This window comes from Papio anubis, chromosome 2 (assembly GCF_008728515.1).
Source record: "Papio anubis isolate 15944 chromosome 2, Panubis1.0, whole genome shotgun sequence".
Taxonomy (NCBI): domain Eukaryota; kingdom Metazoa; phylum Chordata; class Mammalia; order Primates; family Cercopithecidae; genus Papio; species Papio anubis.
Window position 1 is genome coordinate 192,479,734 of NC_044977.1, and position 20,804 is coordinate 192,500,537.

Consider the following 20,804-nt stretch of genomic DNA (forward strand, 5'->3'; position numbering starts at 1 on the left):
TGGATGGCTTGAGGCCAGGAGTTCGAGACCAGCCTGGCCACATGGCAAAACCCCCTCTACTAAAAATACAAAGATTAGGGCCGGGCGCGGTGGCTCACACCTGTAATCCTAGCACTTTGGGAGGCTTAGGCGGGTGGATCACAAGGTCAGGAGTTCGAGACCAGCCTGGCCAACATGGTGAAACCCCGTCTCTACTAAAAATACAAAAATTAGCCGGGCGTGGTGCCAGGCGCCTGTAATCCCAGCTACTCAGGAGGCTGAGGCAGGAGAATCGCTGGAACCCGGGAGGCAGAGGTTGCAGTGACCCAAGGTCGTGCACTCCAGCCTGAGTGACTCTGTCTCCAAAAAAGAAACACACACACCACTCCCCTTCTATCTCTTCAAACTACTCGCTTCTTCAAAATAACAATAATAATAATAATAATAATAATAATAATATGACAATCTACATAGTTTGGGGACTTAAAAGTTAAAGCTGGGCATGGTGGCATACACCTGTAATCCCAGCTACTTGGGAGGCTGAGGCAGGAAGATTGCTTGAGCCCAGGAGTTCAAGACCAGCCTAGGCAACAGAGTGAGACCCTGTTTCCAAAAACAAACAAAAGTTCATTATACAATAGTTTTTTATGGTTTAGAGATCTGCTATTTTTGAAACTCTTTCTCCAGTCAAATCATTCTAAAAGGCAGAAAATGCCTAATCACTGAACAATGATTTCAAATATTAACTGGGTAAATCTTACTTTCTTTAGGTGTCTTATTGAATCCGTATCTACACTTTATGTGAATGAGGGAGATGAAATAAATGGCTTAACATTCAAGTCAAATAATGAAAAAATAATGGCAACTATGAAATGACATTAACCACAAATTCCTTGTATGAAAAGATTTAATGAATTATGAGCCATTGACCATTACAAACTTTAAGCCTTAATATTTCGTCTTTCCTATGTAAAACCAGGTAATTAAAACAGCCTGTCTCAAGTATGACAGAAGACCATAGTAGGAATAATGGTAACGTCTGCTTCCACGTCTGCATGCTTCGTTCACGAACCAAAGACAGTGCTCCCCGTTTCCCAAGTCAACAAAGTACGGTCAGTCACACCCTCCCTGATCATACTATGGATTGAAATAGAACGCTCCTTTGACTTTTAATAGCACTTTCCATCCACAGCACAAGCACCTTCCCATTATTTTCTCCTTTACCCTCAATATCCTTGTGAGGTAGTGAAGGGAGGGAGCAAGGATTTTTTTTTTTTTCTATTTTGCAGATGAGAAAACTCAAGGTGAATTTTAGAACAATGGTTCTCAACCTCGGCAGCATATTGAAATGACCAGAAAGTTATAAAAATCCTTATGACCAGCTCATATTCCAGACCAACATCAGAATCTTGGCATATGGAACCCAAAGCATCGATATGTCTTCAAACACTCCAAAGTGACTGCAAAGTGCATACAGCCAACGTTGAGAACCACTGGTTGGAATGATTTATACTCAATCTTCAGGCATAACTGTCTTCTACCTAAATGCTCTTCTCAGCACCAATGACAAAGATATTCCATTTCCTTGAACATTGTAGCAGTTTAATATTTTATAGAGCTACTACTGGTTTTTAGTGACAAATTTACGTAAATGAAGGCTCTTCATTACCCAGATGCTCATGCTATTAACCCAATTGCATATGATTTGCAAATGGGATATTCTGGAATTTAAACCTTTGAGACAAGAATGGCTTGTTGATAAATATTGAGGCAATTATTTCATTCTAGGTCCAATATGCAATAACCATGTGTTTCGGTTTTCCACTCAGCACCTTCAAAACTGTTGCAAATGAATGTTTACTAACAAGACAAAAGAGACAATTATAAACCAAACTCTCAACAAAAGCTCTTGGAATGGCCACATCACAACCTGAAAAAGAAACAAGTACTTAAAGGACTTGATCATTTTCTAACAAGTCCATCTTCATCCTGAACCACTTCTCGTTTAATCAAATTTTAAACTTTGCTGAATTGTGTTGTTCTACACCAAGAAAAATAAATTTCTATACCATCTATATTCTCTAATACGTTTAACATATAATTCCACTCAATACAAGGAGGTTTCTTCTTAACCTGCACATCAAAAAGAATCTTTAACAGATTTTATCTTTTCAAGCAATGTATCAAATACACAATAAATACTTGTAAACTTTTCTGGTGGCAACAATAAATCTTTGTCCTATGGCTGAAATCCCTTGCTTCATAGGCATATTGAGAATCTTAACTCCCAAGGGCAACCCAAGAATCCCGGCCAGCTGCCTAGTGTCCCTAATTAGATTCAAAACAAAATACACATACAGCAAGAACTCAGAAGTACAAAGATTTTGCTTGCCTTTGCCAATTCCTATGTATCTAAAACCATACAATTTATACTTTCATACAGAAAGATGTCTGTTTCTTTTCCAACAAAAGAAAAACTCTCAGCTCATGTGGGTTGGATTATTAATTCAAAAGCATTTTAGTGATGAGAAATAAGATTTGTAAGTCAAAATAGGAGTTAATGTTAAACTCTTCTACAGTGAAACCTTCAAATATTGCCAACCTGAAGTTTTCAGCACAAGGTGTCATATTTCAAGTCCCATGGGGGCAATTATCTATAATGAGATTAAGAATATTCTTAACCTGTTTCAGGTGGGTAAGTAAACATTTTCTTTATAGCCCCAATAACGAGTTTGAGGCTTAGATTAGTTGCATGATGTAAACAATAGGAAATTAATTTTTTTGATAATATCTATAGCATTTATAAGGCTACAAAATAAAAGGACCATTAATCAATTCTTTTTTTCCTAGGCTCTAGGACTAATATTTGTGGCCAACAAGAGCAAATGGCAATGTTCTGTGTTATGGGACACTTTCTTAGAAGGCCAGAAATAAAACTGGATACCAAAAGATACACATTACTATTATGTTGAGATCATCCTTACTGATATATGTATAATCAGAAATAGATTTGCCTTCCCTCAATCTTTAGCCAGGAGATTGAGAGATCTTTACTATAATTTTGATAGTAAAAACAAAAACAAACCAGACTCTAACAGCTATGGGAACTGGAAGCCAAAAATAATACAAAATGAGTCAATACAACACATCTCCTCTTAAAATCCTCTTCTTTGTAGTTAACCTAGCTGTCCCCAAATGTTATTCCAATTTTGTAACCATGTAGTGGTTTTTAAGAAATTAGAACTAGAACAAAGCAACCTGTTTGTCCTTTTTGTTTTTTTTTACAGTTTTTTTTTACACACATATTGTATATACAACTTTTAAAATAGCTGCACAATTTTATATCTCACTTTTAGAGAAGTGCAGTCCAGGCAGACCATGCTTCTCAATATATTAAAAATATTAAATAAAACCCAACCAGTTTCATACTTTTCTAATAGTCAAGCTGGCCAGAAAAAAAGGGACTGGAGAAAGAACAGGCAGTTGTAAAATGGGATCAGTCTTCACAAACACACTACTTAAAAATCTTGCTATTTCCTTATCTTATCCCTTTGACAGCATCTCTACAATCTCACCTTTCAAGTTGGAAATAACACATTGCTAACTTGGAGACAACATCGGTTGCAACATGCATATGTCAACTGCCCACTCAACCAACTGCAACCCTGAGGATTTTTCTGGCCCAGTGGGAAGAGGAAACACGAAGATAATCTCTGCTGTAGAGTTGCTTCTCCAGTTTACAACTTCATGTGTTTTCAGGATGTTTCTTGGACATGCAGTATGACAGTCACTTCACGGTTCTACTTCCCATAAGCAGATCTCTCCTCCACTCTGTCATCACAAGAAAGCCACTGTCATCCGTCCAGAGGTTTTCCAAGGTAAACCAAAGTCACTTCTGTGTTGCCATATACAGCAGAAACTGCTGGGTATAAGCAGACCTTTGGAAGTCCTCTAAAGGCAACCCCCAGGAACTCATATCCACGTTCAAAAGCTAAAGTCTTATCTTCCATGTCCAAGATGACTCGAATTCTTTCTCCTATCTGCAAATAGACATCAAAAGGTTAGAAGAAAATCTGCCAAGGGCATAGCTAGAAGACACAAGACACAAATCAAGAATTTGAAAATATTAAGAATATTATCCTGAAAGCTGTCTAGAAAAATCACAAGGGAAGCTTTCTAGTCAGGGAGAAACATCTACAAAAAAAGGACATATATCTGGTCAGGTATGGTGGCTCATGCTTGTAATCCTAGCACTTTGGGAGGCTGAGGCGGGCGGATTGCTTGAGCCCAGGAGTTCAAGACCAGCCTGGAAAACATGGTGAAAACCCATCTCTACTAAAAATACAAAAATTAGCTGGGTGTGGTGGCGCAAAGCCGGTATCACACCACTGCCCACTACACTCCAGCCTGGGTAACAAATCACAAATGCTTACTTTGATAGTTTTGTTTCTAAGACTCACATGGAATCTACATTTAATTACTAACAATTTAAATGTTCCACCTGAACACTCTCTAGATTGATTTTATTCACTCTTTGTTTAAAGGTTTTTCTTAAGGTTAACACTAAAATCTATAACTTGACATATTTCACCAAAAAGAACAATCTAAATCAGCTTCTCAAATTACTATACCATACATACAATGAAATTTTTTTTTTGAGACTGAGTCTTGCTCTGTCACCCAGGCTGGGGTGCAGTGGCGTGATCTCGGCTCACTGCAAGCTCCGCCTCCCAGGTTCACACCATTCTCCTGCCTCAGCCTCCCCAGTAGCTGGGACTACAGGTGCCCGCCACCACGCCTGGCTAATTTTTTGTATTTTTAGTAGAGATGGGGTTTCACCGTGTTAGCCAGGATGGTCTCGATCTCCTGACCTCGTGATCTGCCCGCCTCAGCGTCCCAAAGTGCTGGGATTACAGACGTGAGCCACCGTGCCCAGCCATACAATGCAATATTATTCAGCCATAAACAGAAATGAAATTTTGATATATGCTACAACATAGACCCTGAAAATATTATGCTAAGTGAAATGAGCCAGACACAAAAGGCTAAATGGTATGATTCCATTTACATAAAGTATCTAAAATCGTCAAATACATATAGTTGTAGAATAGAGTTTACCAGGGGTGGGGAATGAAGGAAACAGGGAATGAACATAGTAGAGATTACAATGGAGTGAGAAAAAAGTTTTGGGTATAGATAGAGGTGATGGTTACACAACGTGTGAATGTATTTAATGCCACTGAATTGTATACTTACAAATAGTTAAAATAATAAATATGTATATTTCACCACAATTTTAAGAATCACCATAGTAAGACACATAGCTTTTATTTTATTTTATTTTTTTTATTTTGAGACAGAGTCTCACTGTCTCCCAGGCTAGAGTGCAGTGGCGTGATCTCAGCTCACTGCAAGCTCCACCTCCCGGGTTCACGCCATTCTCCTGCCTCAGCCTCCCGAGCAGCTGGGACTACAGGCGCCTGCTACCTCGCCCAGCTGATTTTTTCTATTTTTAGTAGAGACAGGGTTTCACTGCATTAGCCAGAGTGGTCTCGATCTCCTGACCTCATGATCCGCCCGCCTCAGCCTCCCAAAGTGCTGGGATCACAGGCATGAGCCACCACGCCCGGCCTGACACAGCTTTTAAAGTTTACAGAGCAGTTCCACATATAATGTGGAATCATGAATAATCCAATCTGGCTACAAATTCTAACACAGAATATAGAATAGGCTTATTAAATAGTCAATTTGTGGTTCACAACTCTGAAACACCTGTTATAAAAAACAGCAGCACTGATTATTAAACGAAACTGGAAGCAGAATATATCCAGATTTTTCTCATTTGGAAAAGTAAGCAAAAAAAAAAAAAAAAGGATGTTTCATCTTTATGGTCTGCATTTATAAAAGGATGTTGCATCTACAAAATTGGAAAGAGAAAGTCCTAATGTTTGTAATCAAAATTTAATTCTTCCTGATTATGATAACCCCTGCTATTGTCATTTACTTTCCTTCACTGTGTTTCCTGTTAACAGTAACTGCCAACATCTGCTTTTTTCCTCCCTTTGCCCACCTCACAGATTAACCCATTTTATGGATCTAAGAACCTCCAAATCATCATCACCACCACCACCACTCATACCAACAAAATATTAACAACAAAGTAGAAATGAAAAGCTAATTGTGTTGGGTATTTGTTTTGTGTCTTCTTTGTATTATCCCATTTAATCCTCACACTAATCCTAGGAATTTTTATCCCTATTTTACAGAAGTTGAAACTAAGTAACAATTACTCCTGGTGAAATCTGCAAATTTGCTTCACCTTTGAGCACACGGCATGCACAAAGCACAGGGTGGAGAAAGCAGAAGTGTTACCATCTTTAGGTGTGGGGGTAAAACTTGGGAGACAGCAGAGCAACTGGACACTTAGAGGAGGAACTCCAGAAGCAACAGAACCACAGAAAGGATGAACCCCAAAATCTGAGAATTACCTGCCCAAATCCCTGAATGACCACTACATTACAAAGGCACAGGGTAAACCCCCAGGACTGAAAAAGCAGCGAAGCTGAAAACACTGAGCAGACGTTAGCTGCTGTACATCACAAGAGACAGAGTTTATAGTTTGAGTAGAGGCAAGTTAACTGCCTACTAAAACAAGAAAACCTATACTTTTCAGAATAAAGCAGTTTCTAGAAACAAAACATTCAGGAGTTACTACTACGTATTATCTACACATCTAGGTTTCAATGAAAAAATTACTAGATATGAAAAGAAACAGGAAAGTGTGATTCATATTTAGGGGAAAAAAGAGCGATCAATAGAAGCTGAACCCAAGTGGGCCTAAGTGTTGGATTTGGCAAAGACTTCAAAGCAGCTATTATAAATATGTCCAAATAATTTTTAAAAAATATAATATAAACAAACAAGGAATCTCAATAGAGAAAAGGAAATTTGCTCTAAAAAAGAACCAGGCCGGGTGCAGTGGCTCACACCTGTAATCCCAGCACTTTCACTTTGGGAGGCCGAGGCGGGCGGATCACGAGTTCAAGAGATCGAGACCATCCTGGCCAACATGGTGAAATCCCGTCTCTACTAAAGTAAACTACAAAAATTAGCTGGGCATGGTGGCACGTGCCTGTAGTCCCAGCTACTCAGGTGGCTGAGGCAGAAGAATCGCTTCAACCCGGGAGTCGGCGGTTGCACTGAGCCCAGATTGTGCTACTGCACTCCAGTCTGGCACCAGAGCGAGACTCTGTCTCAAAAAAAACAAAAAAAAGAAAAAGAAAAAAAAAGAAAATTCTAAAGCTGAAGTGTACAATAAGCAAAATTTACTAGCCCAGCTCAATAGCAGAGGTGAGATGGCAAAAGAAAAAAATTTATAACCTTGAATACAGAACAACACAAATTATCTAATTTAGGTCAAGCACAGTGGTTCACACCTGTAATCTCAGCACTTTGGGAGGCTGAGGCAGGCAGCTGCTTGAGCTCAAGAGTTTGAGACCAGCCTGGGCAAAATGGCAAAACCCTGTCTCTACAAAAAATACAAATATTAGCCGGGCATTGGTGGGGAGCAACTGTAGTCCCAGCTACTCTGGAGGCTGAAGTGGGAGGATCGCTTGAGCCCGGGAGGCAGGTTTCAGTGAGCCAAGATCATCGCACCACTGCACCACTCCAGCCAGGGCGTCAGGGCAAGACCCTATTTCAAAAAAAAAAAAAGAAAGGAAAGAAAAGAAATTATCTAATGCAAAGATTAGAGAGAAACAAGGTTGGGGAAAAAAAGAAAAACACAGCTTCAGAGGCAGAGATAAGGACAACATCAAGCAGTCCAACACTTACATTAAAGGTAAATGAACTAAACACTTAAAAGTCAGAGACCGAAGCTGGGTGAGGTGGCTCACGCCTGTAATCCCAGCACTTTGGGAGGTCGAGGCGGGTGGATCACTTGAGGTCGGGAGTTCGAGACCAGCCTGACCAACATGGAGAAACCCCCGTCTCACTGGGCATGGTGGTTCACGCTTGTAATCCCATGACTTTGGGAGGCCGAGGTGGGCGGATCACGAGGTCAGGAGTTCGAGACCAGTCTGGCCAACATGGTGAAACCCTGTCTCTACTAAAAATACAAAAATTAGCTGGGTGAGGTGGCGCATGCCTGTAATCCCAGCTACCCAGGAGGCTGAGGCAGGAGAACTGCTTGAACCGGGACCCAGGAGGCGGAGGTTGCGGTGAGCCGAGATCATGCCATTGCACTCCAGCCTGGGCAACAAGAGTGAAACTCCATCTCAAAAAAAAAAGTCAGAGACAGAGACTGGGTTAGATAAAAATCAAGATCCAACAATATGCTGTGTAGGAGCTCCACTTTAAATACAAAGACAGATTGACAGAGGATTACTAGAGTCAAAGGAGGTCATTTCATAATAAAAGAATAAATCAGGCAGGGAGATATAACAATTAGAAATGTATATGCACCAGTAGTAACAGAGCTCCAAAATACATGAAGCAAACACTGACAGAACTAAAAGAGGAAAGAGACAAATTAGTAAGCATAGATGGAGATTTCAATACTCCTTTCAGTAATGATAGAAGGGGTAAAAAAAATCAGTAACACTATGTAAGACTTAAATATTATCAATCGACTTCACCTAATTCTCATTTACAAAATATTCCTTTCAATAAAAGAATATACATTTTTTCAAGCACACATGGGACACTCATCAAGAAAGACCACATATTAAAATAAAACAAATCTCAATAAATTTAAAAGGACTGAAACCATAGAGCATGTTCTCTGAAAAACACAGACTTAAGTAAGGACTTTCACTTACAAAATCATCACAAGGGTAAGCGATAGGACTTTCTTTTTAGTGATAAAGTCTACACACCCTTCTCCTTATAGTATCTGCAGAGCCTAAAAGGATAGTGAGGAAACATTCTATGAAAAAAAATCCTTCCAGCTTTTATACCTCAGGAAATGGGATGTAGTTTTGGTTCTTTGGTTTAGTATGCCTGACTTGAGGTCATTACTGAGGCTGGAACTTTCATGCCACATGTGGCTCTGAAATATGCAGCCTATAGTTCTTTAAAGACTTCCAGTTTCTTATCAGATTATTGTATATTACACCCTGCTGAGTCTATAGTAATAAATATGGCTTTTACAAATAGGACTATAATTTTAACTTGAGTCAAATGAGTATGCCTTAAGCCTAAGATGAAAAGAATAAAAAATACAGCAGTTTGCCTGAATCTTCCTGTCTCTACAGAAATCACGGATGCCTCCAGGGGCTCTGAATCCGCAGACAGAGGGTATGTGTGCATGTGCATGCACAGAGATGTATTTACTAGGGTAAGGAGCCTAGAAAAAGATGTGGAAGTGCCATGATATAGGAAAGATGACCATCTAGAGCAGGGGTATTCAATCTTTTGGCTTCCCTGGACCACAACGGAAGAATTATTTTGGACCACACATAAAATATACTAACACTAAAGACAGCCAATCAGCTTTAAAAACAAAAAATTGCAAAAAACTCTCACAATGTTTTAAGAAAGTTTATGAATTTGCATTGGGTGGCAAACAAAGCCATCGTGGCTACCTGCAGGCTGTGGGGTGGACAAGCTTGATACAGAGCATGAACTGGCAAACTACGGCCCCTGGACCCAATCTGTCCCGCAGCCCACAAACAAGGCCTGTGGAATACGGCCACGTTCATTCGTTTACGTATCACCGATGACTGCTTTTGTACGATAGAGTTCATCTGGCGACGATATCGATGACTGCTTTTTGCACTATAGAGTTCATTCGGCTTAATGATCACCCGATGACTGCTTTGTAATGGCCAGATAAGGTAAGTCAGGACAGCTCACCCTGAAAAACGACATAAAAAGTTGTGGACAGAGACCATAATGGACTGCAAAGCTGCTGAAAATATTACTGCCTGGCTCCCTTACCAAAAGGTTTGCCAACCCCCGATTCAAGAGCAAAGATAGGCTGCTTAAACTTGTATTAGGAAACAAATATTGAGAAAGATCATTTACATATTTATTTAAAACGGCCACAGCCGGGTGGCTCACGCCTGTAATTCCAGCACTTTGGGAGGCCACAATGGGTGAATCACGAGGTCAGGAGTTCAAGACCAGCCTGGCCAAGATGGTTAAACCTCATCCTAAGGAAAAATACAAAATTAGCTGGGCATGGTGGCAGGTGCCTGAGTAATCTCAACTACTGGAGCTGGCAGAGAACTGCTTGAACCTGGAGGCGGAGGTTGCAGTGAGCTGAGGTCACACCACTGCACTGCAGCCAAGTGACAGAGCTTAAGATTTTTGAGACTGAGTCTCGCTGGCTGTAGTCAACGCTCCAGGCTGGAGTGCAGTGGCGCCGATCTCGCCCACTGCAAGCTCCAGCCTCCTGCTCACGCCATTCTGCCTCACTTCCCGAAAAGGCTGGGCTGGGACTAAGGCTTCACCACCACGCCTCGGGTTAGTTTTTGTATTTTAGTAGAGACGGGTTTCACCATAGCAGCTTGTAAAGATGGTCTCGATTCCTGACCTCGCGGATCCACCCGCCACTGCCTCCCCAAAGTGCTGGGATTACAGGTTGAGCCACCACACCGGGCTCATGATTCTTTAAAAAGAATATTTTCCTGCATAGCCAAAATCAAAATATAACACCCAACAAAATTAACTATAACCTCCTAACATTTAAAAAAAAAAAAAAAAACAAACTTGAAGTCTTGGTATTTGAAAAAATAAAAAATAATAAAAATAAAAATTACCAAAAAGACAAACAAAACTGCTATACGAAAATTTGTAAATTTAAAACAAATTAAAGCATGATTTGACAAAGGCCCATACTTGAGAAAAACCCGTTTCTCACCTGATATTTTGGTGCATTGTTGCACTGTGGAAAACTGCCATTGACTTCTCCATTATGTAGTAGATTATTGTCCACCAGATTCCAGCCCCAGCTCTGGTCATCACTGCCCAGCAATGCCACATAACCTTGGCACTGCATGGGGGCCCGTTTCGTGGCAATTCCAATCACTGCCACAGTGCCCAGAGGGCCCTCCCACCATACCTCCCATGCATGGCGGCCCTCACTGAAACCAATCTTGGTCCTTGCACCATCAGTGCTCTGAGCAATGGGGTTTCGATGTAAAGTAAAGCCATTCTTCTTAATGTAGACATTCCTGGAGCAGTCATTAGTGCTGAAGGCATGTTGAAAAGCACGTATCTAAAAAGATGAAAAATAGACCAAATAAATAACGTTATTTTTGTTAAATATTAAAAACTTCAGGCTGTATGTTTTTAAATAATGAACTTATATATTTTAAAAAACACAAGTATTTCCAAATAATGGCTAAAGTTTCAGGATGGGATACTAACAGAATAAATAACATTAAAAGTAACTGCCAAACGTTTCATCACTGACCAAAATTTTAAATTGTAGTATTTCCTCAAACAGACTTCTTAAAACATCAAAAGATACCAAAAAAAAAAAAAAAAAAAAATATTTATTAGAAAAAAAAAAGAAACCAATATGGATAAAATAATGATGTCTGGGGGAATTGCTTTGAAATATCCAGAGAGAGTGGGAAAGTGTGCAATATAAATATGAAACTAGACTGGCCATAAATTAATCATTGGCAAAGCTTGGTGATAGGTATAAGGAAGTTCATCAAACTATTTTCTCTACTTTTGTTTATATTTGATATTTTTATATCAAAAAGTTGAGACATAGTTTTCATATGGGCAATGCTGTCATCAAAAATAATTATATTTTACATAAAATAGAAACTTTAATCATAGCAACTCTAAAGTTTATGAAAAATTTTAGTAAACACAAACTACTTTAGATCCTCAGCCTACTTGCTAGGTATGACTTACACAATAAAAAAAAAATCACCAATCTCATTTTACCAAATCAAATAATCCCCTAGATAGCATCTAGATTCAAGTAACTAGAATTTATAAAGAGAAGCTATCAATAACACAACTTAGTTGACTCTTCAGCAAAAACAAAAGTTTACACTTCCAAAATAAAGAGGGTATGAAAATAGCTCTTTCATACAAACAATAACAATTTCTCATGAACAATTTTAAACTTTTAGTTTGTGTATTTAAAATTTTTTTTAGACAAGGTCTCTGTCACCCAGACTGGAGTGCAGTGGTACAATTGTAGCACACTGCGGCCTTGAACTCCTGGGCTCGAGTGATCTCCCATCTCAGCCTCCCAAGTAGCTGGGGTTACGGGTTCGAGTCACTACGCCTGCCTGGTTTGTATGTTTTTTAAAAATCCCTTCTTTACTTTAGCCAAACTACCCCAAAGCAGTGGAAGGCTGGGACCTATGCTTTGGTGAACCTGAGAAATCAACTCCAGAGTCACAGAAGCTCAGCATTTAGGAAGACCCTTGAAGGCCACCTCGTCCTTCTCAGGGATCTCAACGTGAGTGAGTGCGAGAGGCCCAAAGAGAGGCCGAGTATCCAGCTCCCTCACCACCTGTTCATTTGCCACTCGCTGGCACTCTACTGTTTCGCTGTACTGCAGGGTACAGATTTTAAAAAGGACTGTTTCCAATATCCCCTGCATTCATAAGGAGGCTACAAAACTGAAGCATTCCCAATGGTTTTCCTATCTGCTCGCATTATAAAATACTGTAAGGCACTTATAAGACCAAAACATAAGATTCAGTGAAGGGGCTGGGCGCGGTGGCTCACCCCTGCAATCCCAGCACTTTGGGAAGGCAAGGTGGGCAGATCGCTTGAACTTGGAGTTCAAGACCAGCCTGGGCGATGCGGCGAAACTCCAACTCCAGTAAAAATACAAAAAATTAGCTGGGCATGGTGGTGCACGCTTGTAATCCCAGCTACTTGGGAGGCTGAGGCAGAAGCAATGCTTGAGCCCAGGAGGCAGAGGATGCAGTGAGCTGAAATCGCACCATTGCACTCCAGCCTGGGTGACAGAGCAAGACCCTGTCTCAAAAAAAAAAAAGAAAGAAAGAAAAGGAGATAAAGGAGATTAAATGGGGGAAGGAACATGTCCCCAAAATAGCAAATACTATCTAAATAACTCAAGAGAGTAGTATCAATAATTCACCATAAAATAATTAATATTTCCCTATGCCTATTCCCCAATTCTTATAAATTCCAATTGCACAGTGACACTATTGACAGCCTCTTCCTCAAATTTTTTTTTTTTTTTTTTGAGACAGAGTCTCGCTCTGTCACCTAGTCTGGAGTGCAGTGGCTCAATCTCAGCTCACTGCAACCTCTGCCTCCTGGGTTCAAGCGATTCTCCTGTCTCAGCCTCCCCCAAGTAAATGGGATTACAGATGTGGACCACCACACCTGGCTAATTTTTGAATTTTTAGTAGAGACAGGGTTTCACCATGTTGGCCAGGGTGGTCTCAAACTCCTGGCCTCAGGTAAACCGCCTGCCTCAGCCTCCCCAAGTGCTGGGATTACAGGCGTGAGTCACCACACCCGGCCCTCTCTTCCTCGAACTTCTATGACACCTTCCTATTTCCCTGGACTGATCCTGTATCATTTCCTTTTTTGGTGACCACCCCTCCTCCACCACCACCAAATTCTCCAAACTCAGTTCTCAACTCTCTATCTGAATTATTTCCAGACCTGTCTTTCTAGAACATCACCTTTACTACATCTCATCCCAGTTCTATAACCTTTGGTAGTTCCATACTTGGTACCATTACCAACTGCAAATTCTGCCTGGCTTTCAAAGCCCTCCAAATCTGATTCTTCCTATTTCCCTTTCTACCTTGATGATGTTCTTCTTGCTTACAGTATTATACGTGTTTTCTTCTCCCACACATTCTCTAAGACCCCCTCTATTAAGCTATTTTTTTTTTTTGAGACGGAGTCTCTCGCTTTGTCGCCCAGGCTGGAGTGCAGTGGCGCAATCTCGGCTCACTGCAAGCTCTGCCTCCCGGGTTCACACCATTCTCCCGCCTCAGCCTCCAGAGTAGCTGGGACTACAGGTGCCCGCCACCACGCCCGGTTAATTTTTCCTATTTTTAGTAGAGATGGGGTTTCCCTGTGTCAGCCAGGATAGTCTCGATCTCCTGACCTCGTGATTCACCCACCTTGGCCTCCCAAAGTGCTGGGATTACAGGCATGAGCCACGGAGCCCGGCCTACTAAGCTATTCTTAACCAGGGCCACCCAATTCCCTTTGGTTCTCCCTCTGCTGAGTGCTTACCCACCACTTTCTGTACTGCGTCACAATTTAGTAGCTCTTATTTTCTAACACATCTTTAACCACTAATTCTAGTAAAAAATAACTTGCAAAAAAATCTAATCTAATCTAAATTGATCAGACCTCTATGGGAAACAGAGGACAGTAGAACATGTCAAGCAACACCATGATAATGAAATCAGCAAAATCGAGCTGAGAGTAAACAACCTGGTTTCCTCAACAAATAAGATGGGAGGTTGGGGAGATGGTGAGTGAATATGTAGACTAAAACAGCCTTAAGAGACATATCAACCTTTGCCATGGGACCCTTATATAGATCTTGATTATATAAAACATAAGTTTAAAATGCAACTTTTTTTTTTTTTTGAAACGGAGTCTCGCTCTGTCGCCCAGGCTGGAGTGCAGTGGCCGGATCTCAGCTCACTGCAAGCTCTGCCTCCCAGGTTTACGCCGTTCTCCTGCCTCAGTCTCCCAAGTAGCTGGGACTACAGGCGCCCGCCACCTTGCCCAGCTAGGTTTTTGTATTTTTTAGTAGAGACGGGGTTTCACCGTGTTCGCCAGGATGGTCTCCATCTCCTGACCTCGTGATCCGCCCATCTCGGCCTCCCAAAGTGCTGGGATTACAGGCTTGAGCCACCGTGCCCAGCCTAAAATGCACCATTTAACATTTATGAGACAACTGGCAATTTCAACACTGAATTTTTGATATTAAGGAATTAATGTAAATTTATATTTAGATGTGATAAGCATACTGTGATTACATTGTCTTTGTTTTTTAGAAACAGATACTGGAAACTTCATACGAAATGGGAAAACAGGCCAGGCATGGTGGCTCACACCTGTAATCCCAGCACTTTCTCCCTCTGCTGAGTGCTACCCACCACGCTGCCATGCCTGCATTACAATTTCGTGTCTGCCCTAACCCATCTTTAACCACTAATTCTAGTAAAAGAAATAGCATAAAAAATCATCTAATCTAAATTGATCAGACCTCTACTTGGGGAAACAGAGGACAGTAAGACATGTCAACAACATTGCATGATAATGGGAATCGGCAAAGAATAGAGGCTGAGAGTAAAGCAAGCACGGACACTCCAGCAGGCCAGGTGAGTTTGGGAGATGGTGAGTGCAGAATAATGGCAATTCAAAACAACCTTAAGAACCTCTCAGCGCACCACTTTGGACCCTTATATAGTCGCGGTGTAAAACATAAGTTTAAATGCGGCTTTTTTTGAAAGCAGTCTGGGGCTGGAGTGCAGTGGCGGTCTCAAAGCTCACTGCAAGCTCTGCCTCGGTTTCCATGGTCCTCCTGCCTCCAGTCTCCCCAAGTGGCGGGACCTGGCTCCCGCCACCTTCGCCCAGCTAGGTTTCTTGCCGTGAGGCAGGGTTTCACCGTGATGCGCCAGGATGGTCTCCATCTCCTGACCTGCGTGAAGATCCATGCATCTGGGCGCCAAAGTGCTGGGTTACCCAATTTGACGCACGTGCCCAGCCTAAAATGCCACCATTAGCATTTATGGGCAACTAGCATTTTCAACCACCTAGATTACAGGTATTAAAGGAATTAAATATGAGAATTTATATTTAGATGTGATAAGCATACCTGGCGTTACATTGTCTGTTTTGAAACAGATGCCGACTACAGCCAATGGGAAGACAGGGTAGGCATGGTGGCTGCACCTGTAATCCAAAACACTTTGGGGAGGAAACCAAAGGCAGGCTGGGATCACGAGATCAGGAGATGAGACCATCCTGGCTAACAGGTGAAACCCCAGTCTGCAAAAAATAAAAAGAAACCTGGCAGGCAGGGGTGCATGAGTCCAAAACTGCACCTGGGAGGCTAGGGCAGGAGGGCAGGGGAGGCCGGAGCTTACATAGTGGGCTGAGATCCGGCCCACTTCACCATCAACCCTGGGCAGGCTTAGCCCCAAACTCCGTCTCAAAAAAAAAAAAAATTAAAATTAGCTGGGCATGGTGGCCACATGCAGGTCCTTCTACAGGAGGCTGAGTGGAGGATGGCTGACTAGGAGTTTAAGGCTACTGCAGTGAAGCTATGATCTTCCTGCATCAGCCGGGCAGGCAAGACCTGTATAAAAAAATCTGAATCAGGCCGTCCTACATTATGTAGGCCAAATTCGAGTTTCATCTTACCACTTCCCTCTTCTTCATCCCTATTTCAAATCTATTGCCAAGTTCTGTAGATGTTTACTTCCTAAATCTGTCCATTTCCATCTCCTCTACTACCTACTTCCTAATTGACCTACCATATTCCAACCTGTTCTCCATACTAAAGTCAGAAGTAATCTCTTAAAATGCAAAATAAGGCCGGGCGCGTGGGCTCACGCCTGTAATCCCAGCACTTTGGGAGGCCGAGGCGGGCGGATCACGAGGTCAGGAGATCCTCCGTCTCAAAAAAAAAAAAAAGCAAAATAATCATACTACCAATCCCCACACCTCAAATCCTTCTTGCTTAAAACTCAAAATGGCTTCCCTATACTTTGGCCCCAGTTCACTTCTTCCATCTTTTTTTTTTTTTTTGAGACGGAGTCTTGCTCTGTCGCCCAGGCTGGAGTGCAGTGGCGCGATCTCGGCTCACTGCAAGCTCCGCCTCCCGGGTTCACGCCATTCTCCGGCCTCAGCCTCCCGAGTAGCTGGGACTACAGGCGCCCGCCACCTCGCCCGGCTAGTTTTTTTTTTTTTTTTGTATTTTTTAGTAGCGACGGGGTTTCACCGTGTTAGCCAGGATGGTCTCGATCTCCTGACCTCGTGATCCGCCCGTCTCGGCCTCCAGCATCACCTTTGCTCTGTGCTCCAGCCACACTGACGTCGTTTCCATCCCTCACATTCATAAGGTTCCCTCCTGGAAGGCCGTTCTCTCTCCCCTTGGCCTACTTATCATCCTTCAGATCTCAGTACATGGATCACTTCCTCTGAGAAAGCCTTCCCTCACCTCTCTACCTAGGTTAAATCCTCCACTACTGACAATCAGAGCACTAGGTATCCTTCCTTCATACCACCATACCAGATGCAGTTTTACATCTGTGTGATTATTTGATTAATATCCCATTTCCCCTACTAGACTGTAAGCTCCATAAGGCAAGACATCCATAAGAGTCTGTGTTTCTTTCATCTGCCATTGCTTCTGCAAAACTGAGCATAGTGCCTGGCACTCATTTTTTTAAATAAAAATATATGTTGTACAAACCTTTTACTTTCCTCTTGTACTGCTTCTGTTCAGAGTACTTCCTCTTCCTAAAATATTCAACTCCTTCTCATCTTTAAAATTCAGCTCAAATATAACCTCAACCTCAAATCTTCTCCAATCCTCCACTCAATTTGTAAATGTCTCCTTTCACTGAACTTCCAGTATACCTTTTTATGTCTGTAACAGTAAGGAGCAGTTTTTACCACACATTAACAGTTCTTTCCATACATTTTTTTCTCCTCTACTAGATTGAAAGACTTTCCTGCTAGACTATTTGACTCCTTTTGAATTAATCTTTTATCCTGAAAATATTCAAGAAAAGTCCTACAATGTGTGAATGAACAGTGATTGGTACAAGTCTACAACATCTATAATGCACATAGCAGAAAGGCAAAGTATTAAAAACCTCAGAAACCTAAAATATCTCTGGAAGGATACAAATCGTAACACAGGTTGCATACCTGGAGAGGAACTGGGTAGCAGGGGGACAAGGATGAAAGGAAAACATTTTGCTTGATATTATTTTGCTTCTATTGAAGCTTGACTCACAGGACACATTATCTATTACATATTATAATATGATTCTTAAATCATGTGAACATTTCTATTACAAGTCAATTACCAAAACAACAACTCCTAGTTTAGGCTAGGTGCAGTGGCACACGCCTGTAACCCCAGCACTTTGGAAGGCTGAGGTGGGAAGATCGCTTGAGCCCAGGAGTTTGAGACCAGCCAGGCAACAAGGTGAGACCCCGTGTCTGTGAAAAATAAAAAAGGAGCCAGTGTGGTGGCACATGCCTGTAGTTCCAGCTACTTGGGAGGCTAAGCTAAGGAGATCATTTGAGCTCAGGAGGTTGAGGCTGCAGTGAGCTATGACTACGCCACTGCACTCCAGCCTAGGAGACAGAGTGAGACCCTGTCTCAAAAACAACAACAAAAACTCCTAGTTTAAAATAAGTAAAAACAATAAGCTTTATGGAAAAATAAAAACTAAATAAAATTTATGAAACCTACACATTTATAAAAGTAGGACAAAATTCCAATAATCTGCACTCACCTATATAAATTACAACCAGTATCCACTGAATAGCCACCATGCACAAATAGTCCTAGTAAATTATTGTTATTTTGCTTAATAGAAAAACAACTTGAGGCCGGGCGCGGTGGCTCACGCCTGTAATCCCAGCACTTTGGGAGGCTGAGGCGGGCGGATCACGAGGTCAGGAGATCGAGACCATCCTGGCGAACACGGTGAAACCCCGTCTCTACTAAAAAATACAAAAAACTAGCCGGGCGAGGTGGCGGGCGCCTGTAGTCCCAGCTACTCGGGAGGCTGAGGCAGGAGAATGGCGTAAACCCGGGAGGCAGAGCTTGCAGTGAGCCAAGATCTGGCCACTGCACTCCAGCCTGGGTGACAGAGCAAGACTCCATCCCCCCAAAAAAAGAAAGAAAAAAGAAAAGAGAAACAACTTGATAGTTGACATATTTAATGGCAATGTTCCCTGTCTTCTATAACTAAAACCAGTTTTACTATAGAAGTATAAATTTTACATGCTTCACATGAAAAAAATTTTTTTACTTCTTACTCCGACCCCTGTTGGCAAGCTAGTATAAAAAAGGGATGTTATCGCGTGGTGGCTCACGCCTGTAATCCCAGCACTTTCGGAGACCAAGGCCGACGGATCACCTGAGGTCGGGAGTTCGAGGCCAGCATAACCAACATGGAGAAACCCCATCTCTACTAAAAATACAAAATTAGCCGGGTGTGGTGGCGCATGCCTGTAACCCCAGCTACTCGGGAGGCTGAGGCAGGAGAATCGCTTGAACCCGGGAGGCAGAGGTTGCAGTGAGCCGAGATCATGCCATTACACTCCGTCTCAAAAAAACAAAAAAAAAAAAAAAAAAAAAGGATGTTATCCTTTTAGTTACTAATGCATTTATTATGTTTACTACATTGCAATCAGACTTTATCTTCTCTTATATATGATCTTGGTTGACTGCTATACTGAACAGCTGTTAACCATTAAGCTGAACCCAAGGCCAAGACCCTTTGTTTATATGGCCTGAGAATCCTTTCAGCCCTACCACAACCTGTTCTTGACATTTTTATTTTGTATATGAAGGCGGGCGGAATACGCACAAGAATCTAGGAGAAAAAAAAAGGACGCAGCGAAACTGTAATCAGCACCTTAGATGACAAACAGAAGAAGAGAGACACGCCATCCATGTGGAACTATTAAAAAGTTAGCAAGGAAACAGCTAACAACAGTAGGACAAAGCGGTATGTTAAGTGGTGCCCGTGGATGTTCTATAAAGGCCTGTATCTTTAAGTGAGCAGGATGACTAGGACTACACCCACTTGTGAGCCTCAAATATACTGGAGGGAACTAAAGAGAACTTGGGGGAAAATAATGAAAAAAAAAAAGGTTAAAAATCAGAGTTTGGAAAAGATGAGATAAACGTGGAGTAAAAGCAAACTAGACGCTTAGAAACTAAGCCCCTGTTAAGGTAGCGGGGATTATTTAACATAACGAAGTCTATTTGGAGGCCAGGGGGAAAATTAGGATGAGGGCATTAAAAGGTACAAGAGTGGTGGTCTGTCTTTAACGGGGAAAGCTGTCAAAAGTTGAATGAGTGATGCAAACTACCTAGTTGTTTGAAAAGTGGATCACGGAAGTGGGGTGGGTTAAGGAGCAGAACTTCGATCCAAAGAAAAGAGAATCTTTATGTTGGGGGGAGGTGAGGAAGGTACCGACTGGAGCGGTGGAAAGGCGGGCTGGTGAGGCGAGGCGTCTGACTCAGAAGCTTGGATAGAAACACCGGGAACGACGCCGGGGAGCGGGACTGGGGGCAGCGGTGTGGCCCGGGGCTCTCTCACCTTGGCCTTGTAGCTGGGCAGGTTGCAGAGGATGTCCGTGCGCAGAGCCTCTTCTGCCAGGCTGCGGGCGCACAGGCTCCGCCACACCTCGCTGTTCTCATCGCCGTGCAGGCAGCGGTACCAGTGCTTGCACACCAGGGCGCAGCTCCGCAGCTCGGACAGCTCCAGGTAAGAGAACACCAACTCCAGCACCCGGCTGGGCAGCCGGCCCCCGGCCCCCGCGGCCCCAGAGCCCGAGCCCGCGCCCGCGCCCGCGCCGCCGCCGCTACAGCCAGCGCCGCCCGAGGCTGCCCCAGCCCCCGGGGCCGGCGCCGCCATCGCCTCACCAGCCGGCCCGAGGGCCGCCGCCGCCGCCGCCGCTTCCCGCCGTCTCTGCTCGGAAGGCCAAGCCTCGCCCGGAGACCGGAGCGGCTCGCTCACCGCCCCTTTCAGTGCCAACCGCCGGCGCCTCCACCACTCCCGCCCCTGCCCGGGGGCGTCCGCCGCGCGCCCCGCCTCACTGAGGGCAGACGCACCGGCTGCACGGGCGTCCTCCGCCCC

General features: G+C 42.8%; 1 protein-coding gene across 1 annotated transcript; it reads right to left on the reverse strand.

The window, feature by feature from the left end:
* Positions 1 to 868: 868 nt before the first annotated feature.
* On the reverse strand, positions 869 to 20,796 carry FBXO45 (F-box protein 45). Its single transcript, XM_017956138.3, has 3 exons — positions 20,265 to 20,796; positions 10,844 to 11,200; positions 869 to 4,019 (listed from the first exon to the last, which is right to left on the reverse strand). The coding sequence occupies exons 1-3, from the start codon at positions 20,580 to 20,582 to the stop codon at positions 3,834 to 3,836; spliced, it is 861 nt and encodes a 286-aa protein (XP_017811627.1). The 5' UTR covers positions 20,583 to 20,796; the 3' UTR covers positions 869 to 3,833.
* Between the last annotated feature and the right edge of the window lie 8 nt (positions 20,797 to 20,804).

Bases quoted from the DNA above. Each gene is read 5' to 3' on its own strand.
- FBXO45 (XM_017956138.3), bottom strand. From the start codon at position 20,582: ATGGCGGCGCCGGCCCCGGGGGCTGGGGCAGCCTCGGGCGGCGCTGGC. The intron at 11,201-20,264 runs GTGAGAGAGCCC...TCATCTTTTTAG, and splicing joins TGCCCAGCTACAAGGCCAAG to ATACGTGCTTTTCAACATGC. The intron at 4,020-10,843 runs GTGAGAAACGGG...GTCTATTTGCAG, and splicing joins ACAATGCACCAAAATATCAG to ATAGGAGAAAGAATTCGAGT.